This window comes from Falco punctatus, assembly GCF_963210335.1.
Source record: "Falco punctatus genome assembly, chromosome: 9".
Lineage (NCBI taxonomy): Eukaryota > Metazoa > Chordata > Aves > Falconiformes > Falconidae > Falco > Falco punctatus.
The window spans coordinates 47,156,042-47,175,596 of NC_137589.1; the positions used below are offsets into that span (position 1 = coordinate 47,156,042).

The window sequence follows — 19,555 nt, forward strand, 5'->3', positions numbered from 1 at the left end:
CGGCAGCCTCGGGAGGTCACGCCTGTCCCCGCTCCCCCCTCCGTTTAACATCCCACCGCGGGGCCTCGGCACTCACCCCCGGGCAGCCGCGCTGAGCCGCCCCAGCCCCCTGCTCGCCCAGCGAGGTGCGGGCACCACACCTGCACGGTCCTGGAAAAGGGGGATGGCACAGCATTACTGATGGCTCACCCCCACCATACGTCGCCACTTCATTCCGTGATAAGAAGCCTCCAGTTCTGCTTAGCCTAAGCCCTTTTGTCCTCGAAAGTTGGTGTCTACACCTGGAGCAGCAGGGAGCAGGACCTGGCACAGCTGTGCCTGCCTTCCATGAGTCGGGGGGTGGGCTATGCCAGAAGCAGACTTCACCACAAAGCAAGGTCTGGCTGCTGCCTTTGGTAGTGAGGAATCCACCAGGCATGGGGGTGTTTCCCTTCCTCTCTGTAGGTTAGTGCCACTTACCCAGCAACACCAAGTTACACATCATGATCATCACAGTACACTCCAAAGAAGGGCATGTATAAATGGTGGCTTTCAGTGGGTTCTAGTAGCTTGCTCTGCAGACACGAGGACCCTGGGGTCAGAGGAAACCCAGAGCCATGCCCTTACTGGGCTGTTTTACCCTGGGAACCTGCACAAAAGCCCCTCTTGAGCAAGCAGAGATCCTGCTCAGGAAAAAAACCATCATCAATAACATCCCCCTAGCAAACCACAAAAGCCTCTTTCCCAAGAGCTAATTGATTGGGCATTTAAATTCAAAACAAAAGCCCATAAACAAACCTGTATCCCTGTCTTAGCTTAGGAGTAGTCTCAATTCTGTAGATAAACCTCAGCAGAGAATGCTGAAACCATAGCGCTGAGAGCTGCCTCCTCGCCCAGGGAGATGCGATGGTGCCCTGGGTATGAACCATACCACCCCAAAAAGAAAGGAACCCCTCTGCAACCAGCCACAGAAGCCTCACTGGCAGGACCACAGGCAAACCCATGGGCCAGGCTGGGATACTGTGCCTCACACCAACTCATTTTCACCCAGGTTTGTGGTTTCACTGACAGCAGCAGGCATCCTGGCACGAGCAGCTGTTCGCAGCACATGGAAACAAGGAACTGTTCACCTCTAAGAGATTTCGGTATTTCCAGGGGGGGCTGTTTGTCCATGCCTTCCCCCCTCCCCAAGCCAAGAATACTAGTGCAAAAGATGAAAACCAGCTGCTGTTGCTGCTGGCTACAGCCCGTGCTCAACCGCAGGCGACAGAGGCTGCTTTGCTGCACCAGGCCCACAGCACTAGGTTGGCATTTAATGAATGTGGGCAGATAGAGTAATTGCCCTTTAGAGAAACAATGCTGGAAAGGGGAGCAAAAGAAAGGAGGGTGGAGGCCAGCTTCCAGTTTGGGCTCCAGCCAGATATATGGTGTTCCACAGAGCTCTGGGCAAAGGGGTCACCCACATGTTAATGACACAGGAATCACTGGGTCAGATTCCGCAGCCTGGGTGGCGCAGGAGGTCAGACTAAGATGAGCATAATGGCCCCCTTTGGCCTTAAAATTCATGAATTTGCAATGGATAATTTATCATCTGACAAACTCTGCTTCTTTTTCTTCTTGTATAGTGGCAAACAGGTCACAATAGATTTGAATTCATTAGATGAAATAATTCAATTACTTTGCTGTGGGTTGGGTTTGGTTAACCCTACATATTCATGCCAAGAAGCTCCCTGCAAGTACTTGGACCTAAGCCACAGCTCAGATCCATCGCTCAGCTACAGTGAAACAGGCAAATTACAAGAGTACAGAGAGGAAAAAAACCCCAATTCTTTAGAAATGCCACTAATTCATTTGGTGAATTGCGTCCACATTGTGTCACATGTTGGGAAGGACATGGCACAATTAGAGACTCCAGGTAAGTGTGACCGATGAGAAAAAGAAAAGAAATTGATTTGTTCAGTGCAGATAAGATCAAGAAGAAGTGGAGTAGTAATAATCTTTAAACCTGAAAAGGGCCACTGCAAAGAGCAGCAAAAAGGAAGAATGAATCATGAAAAAGAGGATAAGATACAAAACACCTGGGCTAGAATTCAAAGGCAATGCAGAGTTCATTTTAGTTAGACATCACATACCTCTGCACCTCCAACAGCCCTTTGTTTCTGCAGTCTTAAGGCACTTATTATCCTAGTTGTTCCAACTAGTTACTGAACATCTCTACATCTTCACTTACAAACACAGGCAGAATCACAACAATAGAATCGCGGGATCCTTAAAACTTCTTGAGCAGTTTTTAATATGTCTCTTAAAAATTGATACCCAAAGCTATCACAACACAATATGAAAGAGCTCTAACTAGTGTCTCATTTCCCACCACTTGGAAGAGAGAACCATGAAAGCAACAAGGCACAGAAAGCTGAAAGGAAGACAGCAATACAGAACTGTGATACAGTAGTCAACCAGCAAATTTTGCCAGTTATTTAAGGGTTGCTAGGACATAGGAACATGCCTCCACTGCCTCTGTACCTTCATCATCCAGACAAGCCAAGGAGTCAGGCATTCCCTCCAGAACACAAAGATTTCTCTTAATTAGCACAGAAGCCTTCCTGCAGCTCATGAAATGGATTGCTGGTGGCCTCTGCTGGGGTTTATGTGCAAAAAGAGCACTGCAATTCAGATTCCTGAAGCTGACAAACCCCAGCTGAAATCAATATAGAACTGGCCCTGTAATTGTCAACCCTTTACTGGCAACAGCTGTAATGAAACACCATACCTTGCACTCTTTTTTTCAAACTAGCAGGTTCTGAAAGCCCCTTGCTATTATGCAGCATACTGGAAAGAGTCTGCCGTGCTCTAAATTCCCTTAAAGGTAGCCTGCAAGGAAAAGCAGGCTATGGTCTCTGTTTCTGTGGATGTAGAACTGAATATTTTTTTCTTGTCCTCTTTTTGATGTGACAGAAGGCACAGTTCATCCTTGTCTATGGGCAGGTGCATCTGATTTCTGCCACTTCCCAACTGACAGTCATTTAACTCCCAACTCTCAGGGGTTTGAAAACAGAGGGTCTCTATGAAAATATTAAGATGAAGAGACCTATTATTTCCCACCCGAGAGAAGTGGGCAATGATAACTCCAATGTTATTATGTGCCTGAAGATGTGAGTAGGTAGGTAGCAGAACAGGGCTTGTTTTAGAGTTCACACTCAATCAAAAGCCCCATGACAAAAGACAAATCCATAGGAAAGTGGGCTTGCAGCGGCAGGACTTGCAAAAAGATCATGAAACTATTAGCCAAGTTGGCCACTGTCAGATTGGAGAAGGACAGAGAGGCTATAAATGATCTGCTATCAGTCAGACAAAGTAGACGGTGTGGTGGGGATGGTAATATTTTCCCTACCTTCACATTTTAGGCAGCTCAATGATCTTAGTCTGGAGGCAGAATAGTATTAGTTTAAACCAGCCTAGAAAGATTCACACAACAGAACTGGGGAAACTTTGTCTTGGCTTATATCAGATGATTTTACAGCTGTGAATTGAGATGGACATAAATATATCTTTGAGGAAGTTTGCGCCTTTTTAATGTCCAAGTACCCCAGTGGATGCAACTTCCTTTTGTGTGCAGGCTTCTAAATGCTAGTTCAAGTAGCCGGAAGCATAGAGAGGAGGGATAGATACAAACTTATAATTAGCAGAATTCCTTTAAAACCAGCAATAGTAGTTTACAGTGACTAGAGGTAAACAAGCAACAATAACTATCAAAAGCAGTTATATGGTAAAGGTGAAAACTGAAGAGACAAAAACTTCTGGAGACAGGATAAATCAGGCTAGTGCATGCGCTCTTTCTTTCCAGACAAACTCTAATATGCATGTGTTGTGTTGTTTATATTTTAACTTTTAATATAGAGTAAAAAATCCATAAATATCAAAAGACCTTGACATAACGAACAAATTAGTTTTCTTGTTCAAACACGGATTTATACCTACATCACCTCTGCTGTTGGTCACAGAGCAAGGCTGTACCACCAGGTAGGTAATTTAACCTTTCAAATGTTGCTTAGTAAAAGCCAGTGAAGCTTCCTCTGCTTTTCCTAGCCTGTCTCTGTGGTTCCCAAGCACTGGTCCAGTACAATTGTTCTCGTGGCCGCACACTGAACTGAATCAGAGGACTAATCCAAGTGAAAAGTGACCCAACGAATGCTCTGTACATGCATATGCAGTGGGTACTGGAAGGTAGATCTATTTCTTCCCCATTTTGTTGAGCAAGTGTCCGAACAGATGCAGGCACCAGATGAAGAATACAGGACTGGAAGTGAGGGGATGATCAGTAGCATAGCCTTGTAGCCTTGGCCAGGACTGCTTTCTCGTGAAACATCACAGTTGGTGCCTGCATATGCCAGTTCGTAACGTCAAGGTAAGAAAATAACTTCTACCTATCCCTCCTGGGGAAGGAATAAGAATTAATGTCTGAAGATCTTTAAAGTATTACTGAGCTGTGAGCAAAGTAGTTTGAATAAGCCTGAAACCAGTGTGAAGATGGGTAAGAGAGGAATTAGCCTTGTTAAAGAAAGAGGGAATAAAATAAATGCCCCTGGAGGATGCAAAGGCTGGTGTGCAAATCAAGGCCACACACAGCCTGTCTAAACCAGGAACATTTGCTTTGGCTTTGGGATTTTCATAAAACATAATTACATGAGTTGCAACAACAGTCTCCTCAGAACAGCGAAGAGCCATGCAGGAAACTCACGAGGGGACAGAGACGGGTTCCAGCAGGAGCGCTTAGCCACTCCTGTTATTTAAAACAACATATTAAGAACAAGGTTCAGTGTATTTCTTTGGGGAACAGAGCCCTGCATGCATCTGGAAGATTTAACAGGTCTAAATAAAACTGCTGTGCTGCACAGCTTTTTTTTCAGGGCCTGGAAAGGAATTACAGTTTTCAAGGGCTTTTGCAATCCTTCTTTCTGCTGAATCTGGTCCTAAGGCAACAAAACTCCTCTGTTCAGCGGGTGGGACTCAGGGAGGAACCATTATTTCCTCTTGCAAGTAAAAGCACAAAAGGTTATTACAGTCTCCAGATAACCTGTAATAGAGACTCACAGCCAGGAATATTATTCATTCCTGAAATAAGGAGGATCATCTGAGAGTGAAGAGTTGCTTTTCTGACTGTGGTTGTCTCTTTTAAAACCTCCTGGAGCACAGAGACCCAGGAAAAGCTCCAAGTAATGAACTTCTCTGAATAATTTGTGTGCATGCACACCTGCAACAGCCATAACTGCTGAGCGAAGAGACCCCTATCTGGCACTCACGTTCACACCAGAGCTCCACTGCCCAGGTGAGCCAGTAGTGTGGTGAGCAACATGCCTGTCGGGCAGTAAAGCTGGGTGCAAACCCCTTCCCAGGGTAGTAATACAGCTAGCATGCTCTTAACTTTCTTTCCCCATCCTAGGGTAAGGCCCTCACGCCCACCTCTCTCTTCTCCTGTTACAGCATGAAAACACATCAAGACCTTAATAGTTTTCACAAGTTACATTCCTTTACGTTCTGGTGCACGCAGCAGTTGAGGATTTGGCTTTTCCAGCTTTGTGCATATTGATACATCCTATGTCTTTAATGTCCCTGAATTTCCTTTTCATTAATAGTCTTTTCAGCCTCGGAAGAAGCAAACGAAAAGGCAGAACTCATCCGCTTCCTTTAGCTTTCAAGCTTGACTGAAAATGCTTCATTAAATGAATAGCAAGAGAACCTTAAAATTCCCTTCTCTCAACCTCATGGTTTGTGCGATGAAATGAAACCCTATGGCCTGGCATTGGCCTGCTTGGTAGATGGGGATTTGTTAGGCAGGGCCAGAGGGAACTGTCCTGACTTCTTTGTGCTAATGCCATGTGTGCCTTGTATCCAAAAAGCCAGCACATCCTCTTCAGCTGAAATGTTACTCTTTACCTCAGAGCAGAATGACTGTACGGAGTGCCTGGGAAAGCTTTTGAACTCAGCAAGTTTCAAGCACAAGCAAGTCATGCATGTTGTAACAGTGTTCCTCCTCCTGCCAGCCTCCTCCTCTGCCCTGGCCTTGCTCCCTCTGGATGCAGCTTGCCCAGGGGAGGCTGGCCCAGCTTGGCCTGGCACTGTGGCCCCAGCGCTGCTCTTGCCCCAGGCAGGATGCTCAGGGTCTCTGCAGACACACTCATCCTCCTCCTTTCCTGGAATCAAAACTGGCTGCTGGTGTGGTCGGCATTTCAGCCAGGCTTTGCCACAGCCATGATTCCCTGCGACCTGGGCTGACCCACGGGCTGCAAGGAAAGCTGGAGCTGACTGCAATATCCAGGGTTGATGGTGTTTGATAACCAGCTGGGGGGGATGTGAGCAGCCTTGGTGTTATTAATTGCCTCTCACATGTACCCGCAGGCAGCTCAGTGATGTTTGCAGCAAGCTGGACATGCTCAAGCAACACACGGATTGCTGCTGCCTTTTCATCTCTTGGTAAATTCCCATCGCTTCTGGCTGCCTGGGGGCACTGCTCTCACTGCTCCTGCAGGAGAGCACAACAGCCTGCAAGGTGCCAGTTTCAAGAGATCTTCTTGGGACGTCAACCAACACCCCAAGAGGGGGATGTGAGTCTCTCTTGTGGTTCATCACAAACACGCTGTCTTTTTTATGGGCTTGGAAGGCTTGTAACAGTAACAGGGAGCTTTTCTTGGAGGCACTTTATTAAAGCTTTGTTGCTCGGGCAAATACCCCAGAGCTCCGAGTCATGATCAGCTTGTATTTACAGTGATGGCAATGGGTTTGTTTAACCAACTCCAGTTTCCAATAGTCAACAGACAATACCCCAGCTTCTCCTGTTGGAAGTCTGGGAAAACCTCTTATTAGCGTTAACTGAAATAAAAAGTAGTCTTTTGTTATACTTGAAAGCCAAGGGGGAAAATACGCATTTTCACCTTTGAAGGGGGCTTTATTTCCTTTTTAAATTGTAACTGCTGGTAATGACATGAATTACAAGCAAGCGTGTTTGGCTTTGTTTTTAAAACAGATTGCCAATATTTACACTTTAATTGCATTGTTTAGTCAAGCTTCTGCAAGTGCTTTCCAAACACTCGCCGTGTAACTGACAGGGTTTATTTCTATTTAACTAGCCAACAGCTCAGAGAATCAGAGGCAGAAGGAGGTGGTGAAGTGGCTCATGTCACCAACCACACCGCAAGGTCACGGAGGCTCCTGCAGTCGCACCGGGGTGCACAGCCCCTCGCAGTCCCCACACCGGCTCTTTGTGACAGGAAGCCCGTTCTGGTTATAACCAAGGCTGCAGTCTAACCGCACAGGCTGGGGTTGAAAGCCATCGATTTCTTAATCAGCAATGAAAGCCAATGCAAAAATACCACCATTTACAGCCCAACTCTGCTAAGTGTTTATGGCAGGATATACAACTTTTTTTTTCTACATTTCTTCCACTTGAAGATAAGACTGTTCTGTCTTTCTAAATGAACATTAGGGCAATATCTTAGCAACATTAAGCAGCATTTTCTAAAAGCTATAATTCTCATTTTAGGACTGATAACTGACACACAGCACACTCTGCACCACCAATGCTAAATTTTGAGCAAGTAACGGAACACAAGGGAAGTTTCAAAGGCCTGAAAAGAGACTAATAGTGAAAGGAAATATCTTAGAAAAGTAACTGGATGACCCAAGTAACTTTAGCCTCGTTATCCCAATATCGATGCTGTGCTAATATGGAACACAGTCAAAAGGGCCATGGAATGTCAATCCATTGCTCCAGAAAACTGCTCATCAAACAAGCAGCCTTTCTTCAGTGGAGATTATAAATTCAGTTCATAAAGGTAATTCTGCTGACATAATAGACTTAGACTTTTGCAAAGCAGTTGACTTAATCTTGCATGACATTCTGTTAAAAATAGTATACAGCAAAATCAATGTGGCTTATATTAAATGAATGGAAAATTTGGTAACATGCATCTAAATGTAATTATCTGATGGAGGAGTTTCTAGAGTGTCCAAAGGATTTACTCTTGATACAGTGCTATCTAATGTTTTGATCAATGATCTAGAGAATAAGTACAAAGACATTACTGGTAAAGTTTGTGTTAAAAGATCAAATTTAGATGAATGGTAGCAATTAATGGGAGAGATGGGATTGGTTTGTTTGGTAGGGTGGGACATGCATTTGGAGTATGCATTCCAAACAGCCAAACATCACAAACAAGATGAAAATGCATATGCTGAAATGAAGGGGCTATGAAAAGACTACTGGGGTCCTGGGAGCTAACGAACCAAGTATAAGACCACAAAGCAACACTGAAGCAAAGACCATAAATATCAGTTACAGGCGTGATGCAAAATTAGCAAGTCAACTGATTTAGCTTGCTTAAGTAAATGTTAAAGTGTGAATCTTAGGTGACAGTTAACTTTATAGATAAGAAAATTTCTGAGAATAGAGAACTTTTTAGTCTAGTAGGGAGTGTCACATCCAGAACTTGCAGCTAGGCAAATTCAGACTGGAAATAAGATGTGACGTGTAAATGTAGGTAATTAAACAGTGGAACAACTAACTTCTTAGGAACAGAGTGCACCCTGCATTAGCTGATACCTGGAAGAATGGTGTTTAAGTATGCTGCAGCTGAAACACAAGTTCTGGGTCTGATGCAGCATTCACTGAGTGAGAGTGTTTATGTTATGTCAGAACTCTAATTAGTCAATCTGTTCTGTTATCCATAAAACCACTCTTCTTGTTTATCTATTGATCAGTTTTATCTACTGATATTTGATATTTTTCCTGGGCTAGCAAATCTCAACATTATGGTTGACATGACAGTCGTGTTTTCAGTGTAACATGTACTGTGGTATCGATCACACTATGTGATTAACAGGCTGTATTGCCTAAGGGATGAAATGAATATTAACGTTTGCTCAAGTTGTCTATTGAGATCAAATATTTGTGTCCTCTGTTGATTGCAGCCTGAAGGCTGTGTTGGCCTCTTGGAAAAGAACAGCATCCTGATTCTGAGCAGAAGGTTTGGGAGTGGCAAAATACAATGTTAATCTACATTTACAATCCTGTCCCCTGGCTTTTCTTTGGAAAAGCAAAGGGAATGAAGGTAGTGGCTTTGCCCTCAGAACAGTGTGTCTACCTGCTGGCTGCTGCTTTGGACTTTCACTCATGAGCTGCTAAATTATGTTGTCAGAGAAACCCAAAAAGGGCATCTGGGAATCCTTCCAGTCCAGGCTACGCACAGGACAGCACATTTCACTCACATGTATCTAGGTCTAGGTCTCTACAAACTTAATACCTTTCTACCAGGCAGCTCAATTAAGTAAGTCCACATTTTTCCTACCAAATTCTTGCATAGTGGTGACACTTCTTGCTCACAGTGGCTCAGCCCCTAAATAACCATAATTTCCAGGTGTCCAGGATCTGTTCTTTCTCTCGGTGAAGTAACACACCCACCAACTTTACTGCAAGCAGACAGAAGTTCCTCAGGGTCAGCTTCGCTACTTACATAAGCTGGGATAGCTCTATTTGCTGGCACAGGGCTGCACCATTTTACATCAGCAGAGAATTTAGCCTTCAAACATATGCTATATTTATTTTCTATTGGAGATGGGTATGCAGCTAGTATCTATTTTCCTTTGCACTTAACTCCACATAGATTAATTTTGTCAATAATAAGGCAATATTTTTGCTGGCTTACATTATTATTCAAAGACATAGGGGAAAAAAAAAAAGGGCCCATACAAACAAATTCCAGTCACAGTCATAAATGATCTCGGGTTAAATGACTGTGCTGTCTAGCATCCCAGGGGATAACAGCAATGAAACCCTGGCAAATCTGAGTGCAACCTGCCTTGACAGAGCATAACAAGGCAGAAGACAGTCTGTTGTGTTATCTTACCCTGCTGCTTCTCCATTGACAATATTTTGGATTGGCACTTAGTGGTAAAACAAATATAATCAAGAGAAATAAGGTGAATTAATGAGCAGAGGGTCAACGGCCCCAGGGACTGTTCTTAGTAAATGGGATATATAAAGCTCTTCTGCTCTCATAACCTCTCGTAGCTGCCCACACTGGTGTCCCAACCGGGACTGAGCTGATCAGCTCTGATGCAAGACAGATGTTATGCATCAAAGATGAGTTGTCACGGTGCATCTGTACACGCCACAATATACTAGCCTGCCCAAGAGCTTCTACCTAGGTAATTAGATAAGCTTCTCACTATGCCACTTGAAAATGATGCAGATCTGAGATTAAGGGCCTGCAAATTGCTGAGCAGATGTAAAGAACTGAAAGGTGACAGGAGGGATTTTGAAAGCCACTGAAAGTCCATGGAAAGTATTGCAGAGAGGAAAACATGCAAAAGGGAAGTGGAACTCTGGCTGGCAGCATCTGCTGCGTGGGCAGGACTCGATGGCAAAGAAACAGGCAGCAGCACAGGTAGGACAGGAGGACCCAATTCCCAGATTCTGGTTGGACTACTTGGATTTTAAGCGTATAACTCTTCTTGAAGAGACCAAAACCTTGCCATTCTTGGTAGCTGCTTGATGGTTTGTTGAAAGGTTGAAACAGAATGAAGTAACGTTTGAAGAAAAAGCTATGGAGCGCAGTAAAACATGCTTACAGAGTGCACAGAGCCTTGAGTCTTTGCTACCAAGGACTCTGTACTCTCCAGCTCAAAAGGAATTTTCCTTCTTATATTTAATGTCACAAATATACCCAGGTGTGTACTAAACTGCATATTTAAATCACTCACACTAAGTCCAGGACACACGGTGAGTCAAGAGATTAGGCAAGGTACTTAAATGCATGCAGTTCTGTAGGAGCTAATGACCATGCTGGCCCCGTGATGGTTCCATGAAAGTTGGATTTAACTGTTGCCCTTAGCTGGGAGTAGGATTGGACAGATGTGCAGTGTCTGATCCAGGAGAAGATTATGGGTCACTGTTACTCAAGTCTTGGTAATGTATGGTGATGAAGGCAGTACCGCAAAAATAATGTTCTTGCTGTTTCATAACACTCCATATATCACTGTGCTTTAATGTCAATAAATGGGACAATCTTGAAACAGTAGATCATTCCCCACTCACCTGATCCCTTGTTACAGAAGCATTGTTTGTGGCTTATAGCACACTTTGTCTCACTTAAAGGTGTAACGAGATGTTTTGGAGGCCTTTACCAGGTGGACTCTTCCCCAGCTCCAAACCAAGATAATTCCTGAGCTGCGGGGTCTACCACCTGCAGGGCTGTGCAAGGAGGGAATAGATTCTGCTTCTCCACTCTCTGAGTTTACTGGGCACAGGTATGGTGCATCCTTGTGCCTCTTTTGGTGCACAGGGAGCATATGCCCATTCATTGCATGCCTGGTCTGCCCCCTCCCAAAAGCCATAAGAATCTTTGCATCAGCTTCTGCAGGTTTTAGGTCAGGCTTTAAGACTCCTCATAACTTTGTACAACCGTAATTCTCCCCAGCCACCTACCTTTCCCTTTTCATTTTACAGGGCATGGAGACAATGTGCAAGGAAATGTGCCATTTTACCTGTAGATTGTTGATTTAAATTGCCTAGTCCCAGCCTGGCACTATAAATCTTATCATGCAGCTGGAAAGCCCCGTTTACTATAGCGGGTTTCCATGGCAATCCTGCGCTCTCCCACGTTCAGCTGCGCAGTGCAGGCAGCACCCCCTCCACTTCTTCACTTCAGATTCCATTCACATAGTCCTCTATTGATAGGAAAAAAACCCAAATGAGCCATGGATAGCTATTTCCTATCTTAACACACTTTCCCCAATAACTGGATGATATCTATGTATTTTAGCACGTAAAGAGAACGCTTGCCCGTTTCCAGACATCATTTGGCATGCAGCAAAACATCCAGACATTCTGAAGGTCTAGTTCTTTCCTGACACATATACTCTTGTTATTTTAGGACATCAGTAGGAAAACACAAGCTTAATAGTTCCTTGTGTTTCTGGCTGTAATCACTGCAAAGTGTATCTACTCCAGTGAATCCCTCCCCAGGCTTGGGGCAGCCTCATGGTAGCCTCCCACCTGCATCTGAGCTGTGTTTGTACAGCACTCAGTGCAACTCAGTAACTGTGTGTGACACAGACCAGGCAATATTATCTGCTTATTTCTTACAACAAGGGAAACAGTAGGAGCTGCTAGGATAAAAAAAAAAAAAAAGGAAAAAAACCCCACCCTGATTAATAATGGTACCAACAAAGATTCTGCAGCCAGGGTCAGACTCTTCCCTCTGTATCTCTGAGGCTTTTACATGAATATTTCTATTTTACATTACCTGTGGAGGAAGGAATTTGTGTCCTATCTCAGAAACTGTGACAAGGCATCGTTAATGGGGCAGCCCATTTAGCTCAGTCTTATTATGCTGCTGATTTGAGAGACAAGAAGTACCCTTAAGAATCACTTCAATATGTAGTGGTCAACCATAAGCTTTTGCAGGTTCAAATCAAATCCCAAATTAGTAAGTGTCTTTATCTTTGTCCCTTTTAACTTAAGTTTGTGTTTTGTCACAAATTTCAGCTGCTGCAGGACTGGGCCCTTGGCATCAGACCTCAGAGCAGTACACTTTTTTTTATCAGCTGCCTCTTCCCACTACACACTTACTACAAAATTCATCTCACATCCAGCTTGCAATCAAAGTCTAGATTTGTGCTTTGATTGTTTGCTAACTGAGAAATGCTGTGAAAAGTGGTTTACAATGTAAATTGCTTAGTCAGGCACTGTAAAAAAAAAAACAACAAACAAGCAACATTTCCTTTCCTTTTAGCTGGACATAGCTCCCAAACCTGAGAGAAGCCTCCACACTCTCACAAAGCTAGGCAGACAGAGCAAATGAGCCAGAGAAAGAGAGGAGTTCTTTCTGTGTCTTCCAGAGCTGCTAATCAGTAAGATCCTGGGAGTTTTATCTGGTGGGCGCAAAAGCATAGCTGCATGATATGCGTCTGTGTCAGAACACGGAGACTTAGGAGGAATTTCTGGTTTTGGTTCACATACATAAGCACTTCCTGCATTTTGCTAGGCCTTGTGGGTTATGGGTTTAAATATTTCCTAAACAGTGACAGTGCACAACAGCGGAAACTGAAGCCTCTGGGAGGTGTCAAACCAACCTCCAGACTCCAAACAGTCTTGTACACCATTAAGCCATTAGCAAGCCCACTTGCCTTTGCCTTGCAAAAACACCAGAAAACCACGCTGAAGCTCCGAGTGCCACAGTGTGGCAGAGCCGGGCACATCTCATCCCATTTCATCACTGTGCATGCACAACAGTAGTGGAAACTGCTGGCTGGAAAAAAGCAGAGACTCGTACCTGGGCAATATCCTCTCCATGGGATAATCCCATGCAATGGGTTAGCCACATTTCTCTTGGCAGATTTTTAGCTGCAAGGAACTTTGTAATATCCTTTCCAGAAAAAGCATAAAATGGCTTTTGTAAAACCTCCACTGGATATGCAATAGCCTGTATGCAGATTTGCTAAAATGAGTAGGTGGTAGTCTGAGTACCTCTGTAGGGGAAATTCAGTGTTTGAGGGCTGATGCATCATAAATGTCACATGAATGAAAACATGGGGCCTGATTCTGTCTTAGTTCCATGTGACAGGAGCTGTGGAGTCAGCAGGCCAGAACCACAATGACTGGCTCGTTTTGCTCGTACAGATCTAAAATACAAATGGATTGAATATCTGGATATGAATCCAAATGGATTTTCTCCTGTCTGCCTCGGCTCACACTTGGCTCCCTGACTTGGGAGTTTCACACACTGCAGAAGTGGGATTTGGCCGAATAATAGGTTTTACTTCATCTCTCAGCAGATTTGTGGTCTAACACTCCAAGATGTGCAGCATAACATGCTGGCAATCTGTCACTCTCCTGGCTCTCGTCAGCTCCAACAGCTTGCTGAGAAAAAACGGTGCCAAAAGAGATGCCAGTCCGACCTGAGGGACTTGAAAAGCGTCGCCTGCGTGCAGCCGAAAGCTCTGCCTGTCGCAGCACATGCATTCCTGCTCCACTTGGCTCCTCCATCAACCCAGCAGGCTGGGACCAGCGCTGGGCTTTCCTGGTTACTGTCACAGCTTCCCATCTTATCAAATACTCACTGCAAGTTGCCCTCCCACTGCTGAGGTTTCACATTAGCGTTCCCTCCTCTCCCTTCGGTGGGCCAGTTCACTTGGCACAGGGGCTGCCTGTGAACCCTGAGAGTGCAATTAGGGCTCCTATCACTTGTGTACCCTGAATAGCTGTGGCTCCCCTCTTGGACCAGCTTTGCATTCCTAGCACTGAAACCTCTCATCAGGCCAAAATGTTGGCTTGGAACAGCTTGAAATGGGAACTTCATGACTCCAGTCTGCAGCTCAGGAATTCCTTGTTTGGTTAGACTTGAAAAGCTGAAAAGCTGGAGATATCTGAGCACAGACTGCAGTGACGTTTATTAGATTAGCAGTCTGAGTCTGTTTCTTCAAGAGAACTTCTCTAGAGACCACAGGGATCCATGCACATGAAAGGATGCCGTGTTGGTATCTTGCCTCACCATCTGAGTACTTTCCAGTAATAACGAACACTTAAAATACTGATGTTGCTGCTTAAAGCGAATCTGTACAATTTTAAAGCATGAACAAGTAATTGAGGACATAAACCAGAAAAAAGAGGCAGATTCAATATAAACCAAAATGCTGATGAAACAGGACATCGGTCTCCTCTGCTCTGCAGTGAGGTGGGACCCTGAGGACGCAGAGCTGCTTCTCAGGGTCCTTACTGAAATTCAACCCATGACAGCAGTAAGTGTAAGTAATTAAGTACACTGCTGTAGGGTAATGAGACATGTGTTTTATTCCTATTTGTTTGTCTTTCTTGTGTTCACATGCCTTACATGAATATCTGAGCCAATGGCATATATAGCATTGGGACTTGCAGGACTTCAGCATATATGATAGGATATTTGTAGGAAGCAGATTTACAATTCAGAAATGGAAAAATTTCACAGGAAACCAATGTCTAAGGACCATCTAACCAAGGAAGAGAAGCAGCACTGAATGATCAGCCTAGTCTTGGCCATTATGTGTTGATTGTAGTAATTTTGGTTGTAACCACAGATCCAGGAATTAGCTGTGAGTAACTCTGGGACAAAGAACTGCAGAAACCAAGTCTCCCAAAGCAATGCATGGGCAGCATACAAACAGAAGGCAAATTCACCGAGATAAACTTTAAGGGATGCTTAACTACCTGCAGCCATAATCTTGGGAGGGTTTAAAAAAATGCCCTGGCAGGCATCAGCCCATTGAAGCCCACCAGAAAGATGCTTCTGTGAAAAGGATGAAAACGAAGAGGAAACTGAATCACTGCTATAGCAAGGGTTTTTCTGCTGCTACCCATTTCATGCTGTCTTTGGCCAAGGCGGCGACAGCCATTCATTCTCCTGAGTTGTCCTGGCAGAAACTGGGGCCCGGAGCCTCCCAGCACCGCAATACCTCACCTCTGTGAGCTGAGTTTGCCCTCTGCTGTTTGCTGAATACAGTGTTCCCACTGGTTGATCCAAATGGAGAGGATAACAACAGCAAGACCTGAAGAACCAGAAAGGTCACACCCAGATTTCAAATACTTAGACTTAAAAACTGTGACATTTTAAAAAGTGACACCCACAAAGGGGGAAAATCCTTATCTGAGACATTAGCATACAATTACTTTATATTGTAAAGTCTTTCTTTATAATCACAGATCAGAAACCCTTTTTTTCATTTCCCCTAAATAAAAAGCAATATTCAGAATTAAGTCTCCTGCTCTCTTGAGCCCAGGGATTCAGGTGTGACAGAGTGCTGCTGAGAGCAGGATCAAAGGCTGATGAGCCTACAGAGGAAGGTATGAGGAGAGGTGTCCTGCAATGACAAGAAGTGCTCTGCAATGAGGAAAGGGTGCCCTGCGATGAGGACTCAGATGGGTCTAGTTTATTCTGCTCTGGCACCATATTCTCTCTCCATTCCAGAACTACAGAGCTGCTTCCACCTGGGCCCCAGGTTGGTCACCCAGGTCCTCTGCTGCACTGCCCTCTCCGCTGCAGCCATCCCAACCCTAGCAGCAGTCATTGCCAGGATGCCATACGCCCTGGAAAGGACGCAAGGACTTGTCAAGAAAGCTGCTGGCATCTCGCCACATGTTTGCAAGGTGAGATCAGCATTCAGGCTCCTCTTGTTGCTGTTTTGTTTTCTCCTCTGTTCCTAACAGGCTCTCCCTGCGCTGTCGCTACTGTCGCCCTGCACAGAGGGGCTCAAACAAAGGTGTGCCGATGGCTGATGGCCAGCTAGGCTGGTGGGACTCCTCTGGACGTCCTCCCGTGCCTCCCAGTGCTCATGGGCAGGGCAGGGACCGACCTGGCACTTGTCTCAGAGGAACTTCTGTATTTATTCCCAGCCGGTGCCAGGGAGCTGGTACCTGGGGATGGCTCAACCCAGGGAAGGAGCAGCAAATGGGATGTTCAGTGCTGAGATCTTTCTCACATCTCTCTTTGAAAGTGGTTTCTGGGATTAACCACCGTAGAAAGACTGCAGCCCTCCCACAGATCATCTCTAAAGTGCTTCTCTACGTGCTTTTGCACAGCTCCTAAGTGGAGACTTTGTTCCATGCATGGATGAGACTTCAAAAGGTAAGTGTTGACAAGGCAGTAACAGGGGGACATAGGATGGAGCTGACTTTCTTGACTCTCTGATCATACAGGCATCACCTCAAGCGAGTGTGTTAGACTTCTGAGCTCCCAGGGCAGTTCTTCAGTGTATTCACCCAAAGCAAGACATATACCAACTGTTTCATAACCCTGTCTCTCCCCGAGACTCCCTCATAAGGCTGAGAAAATTGATAGTAACAGGTAACATTTGCAAACACCACAGAAATTTAAATGATGAGGGTCTTTATGGGCAGTCAGCAATTATAGATAAGAAAGTATATATAGGCATAAAAATGACCTAAACTGTTCCCAAAGGGCAGCAACGACTAGTCCTTTTGCATGGTTGTTTCAGACTTGGATATCAAGTAAGCAGAGCTCTAGCACAGCTGAAAGCTGGATAACAGTTTTGCATTTGGAGAATCAGATCCTTTAGCTGGTACAAGAGTAATGAGCTTCCATTTTTCTCTGTATGGCCATAGCAGAGACCTGGATAATTTTATTTTAAACCAAGGATTTGTTGCTTATTGAAAGACTTCAGTGCTTAGTTTAATCTGGATTGCATGACTTCAGACACAATGAAGCAAATATCTTGAAGTTTGGAGAGTGTTAGACAGTTTTGTAACTGTGCTTGTAGCTCTTACAGCAACACCAGAACTCTCCATTTCATGCTGCTTTCTAATAGAAACCTGCTGTATGAATCTCCTTCAGCCTGCAGTCATCCAGACTCAATTACTATTGAATGTATGCAGTAATTCATGCTAGGAGCTTCGCTGTATCTGATGTGTTGCTTTGTATTTTCTGTAAAAAGTCATGAGCCATTCTTACTCTCACAAGTAATCCTGTACAGTTTTGGTTTTTTTCTTTTTCTGAGATACTACCAAATAGGACTCAATTGGGAAACTCAGCTCAGTCTTTCTTAAATACATGCAAAACTATCATCTAATGTCAGTGAAGATTTTTGTTGAATAAGTACTAACACAGCTCAAAGAGCATTAGCTCTGACAGAACTAAGCACACATTGAAAACAAGCTGTATATAAGAGCACTCCAGCCAAAATTTTCCAGGAACAGTTCTGTGTTTCAGCCACCACCTCTATAATCTCTTCTGGTTTGGGCATGAGGGGAAATTGTCTATAGCGAAGACACATGTGAAGAGATGCTAAAACATGTCTTTCATCTCTTCCTTCCACAGATGTGGCTTTGGCTTGGAAGAGTCTTCAGAAAGCCAAAGCAGTGGTACGTGTGGTTCAGGGAACACTTGCTGTCACATACCTTTAGCGCTGTCTGTCAGCTACCTGTGCATCATCTCCACAGAGTTTTCTTTCATGGAAATAATGTAAATGAAAGCGATGTAAACATGCCATTTTGTTTGTTCTTTTGCAATGAGCATATAACCTCCTTAATCATTTGCTAAATGACAAAAGGAGGTAAGGAGAAAAGCAAGGAATCTTACCAAATTTCACAACACTCTTCAGAATTAATGACAAGAGTAGATAAGCGTTTGTCTTGCTTGTGGTTGAACCCTTGAGCAGAACAATAGCTGACACTCGCGGAGCCAGGACATCCTCTGAATTCTCCCTGTCTTATTGTCCTCTTAGTAGGAAACACAATAATGTTTATATCAGGCACAGCAGCTGCAATCATTAACAGTGAACTTACTTGGATGAATGCACAGTATTATCCAAATGCATGCAGTGTTGCTTGTGTGGTGAAGGCCTGACACTAGCATCACACTTTTGAAGTTGCTATTGGCTGAGGTTACTGCCAGCTTATGCTGTTTTTAAAAACATCATAGCAGCTCTGGTAAAAATCTGAGGCACACATACATGCAAAGTGTAAATAATGGAGAGAGGTGATTTCATCTCTTATCTTCCCAGTCAAGTGCATTCTTTCCAACTGTAGGAAATACCACATGGAACATGCTCAGACATGCCAGTATTTACAGAGTAACTAGGAGCTGCAAAATTAATCAGAGAAGCAGTGTATGCCAGCAAAAGGCTACCACAGAAAAAAACCCCACATATGTCTCCCTTCAAAAGTAAAATCTGCCTTTTCACAGCTACAAAGGATTGAAAACAAATTTTATCATCAAACGTGGAGTTGTGCCAAATCACAGGCAGCCAGAAGAAAGCTTTGGCATGAAAAAAGCTTTGGTGAGTTCTGAGTTACTGGGAAACTGCTGAGACTGGGGGACTGCTTTGGTGCTGGAGGGAAGGGAAGGTGACAAGAGATAGTGAAAGGCCCTCTTTGTTGAGGAAAATGTATATTTTCAATAGCTTTCTACTAATGTTCCCAGAAGAATATCACAACGCATGAGGAATCACACCTTGCTGGAGAGAGCTTGGGCAAAAGATGCAGCATTAATACCCACAGCTACAGCAAAGTAAAAGCTATTTGTTCTTCTCCTCTGAGGTTTTTTCCCTAGAGATGGCTGAAGTGATGTAAATACAGCATTTTTCTTGTTTACTTTTGCAGGAAATACATAATGTGTTTAAAATCATCTCTAAAAGACAAAGTGGGATAAGAAAAAAGCAGGAAATCTAACCAAATTCCAAAAGACTCTTAAAAACTAATGACAAGAACAGACTTCACTTATTATTTTCACATCTGCTGGATATTTTTTTTTTTAGATGGCTTATTGGCTGGGAACAGTTTAAGCTGCCGGCCTTTAATATTTATGGAAGCTATTTCCTCCCTAAGCAGTAGGGCTTTGTACCATGCTCATGGAGATGGCTCACTGCCTGGACTCCCGTCTTTGTAACAAGGGTAGCAAGAGAGGTGTGTTGAGTTGGTCTGTTAGAAGCTTTGCTGGAGCTTGTGGTTTTGCATGTGAATCTTTTTTCTTGCTCCCAAGTCATTTGAACAAGGGAAGGAAAGATGAGATGAAAGTTTGTCACTGGGTTTAAC

General features: G+C 44.1%; 1 protein-coding gene across 1 annotated transcript in view; it reads left to right on the forward strand.

Moving 5' to 3' along the window:
• The first annotated feature begins 39 nt into the window (after positions 1-39).
• CCDC187 (coiled-coil domain containing 187) overlaps positions 40-19,555 on the forward strand; it is a 64,066-nt gene continuing 44,550 nt past the window's right edge. Inside the window, exon 1 of the mRNA XM_080401977.1 lies at positions 40-18,801. Within this exon, the coding sequence (XP_080258103.1) occupies positions 18,633-18,801 (169 nt within the window). The 5' untranslated portion in view covers positions 40-18,632. The remainder of the gene's footprint in view (positions 18,802-19,555) is intronic.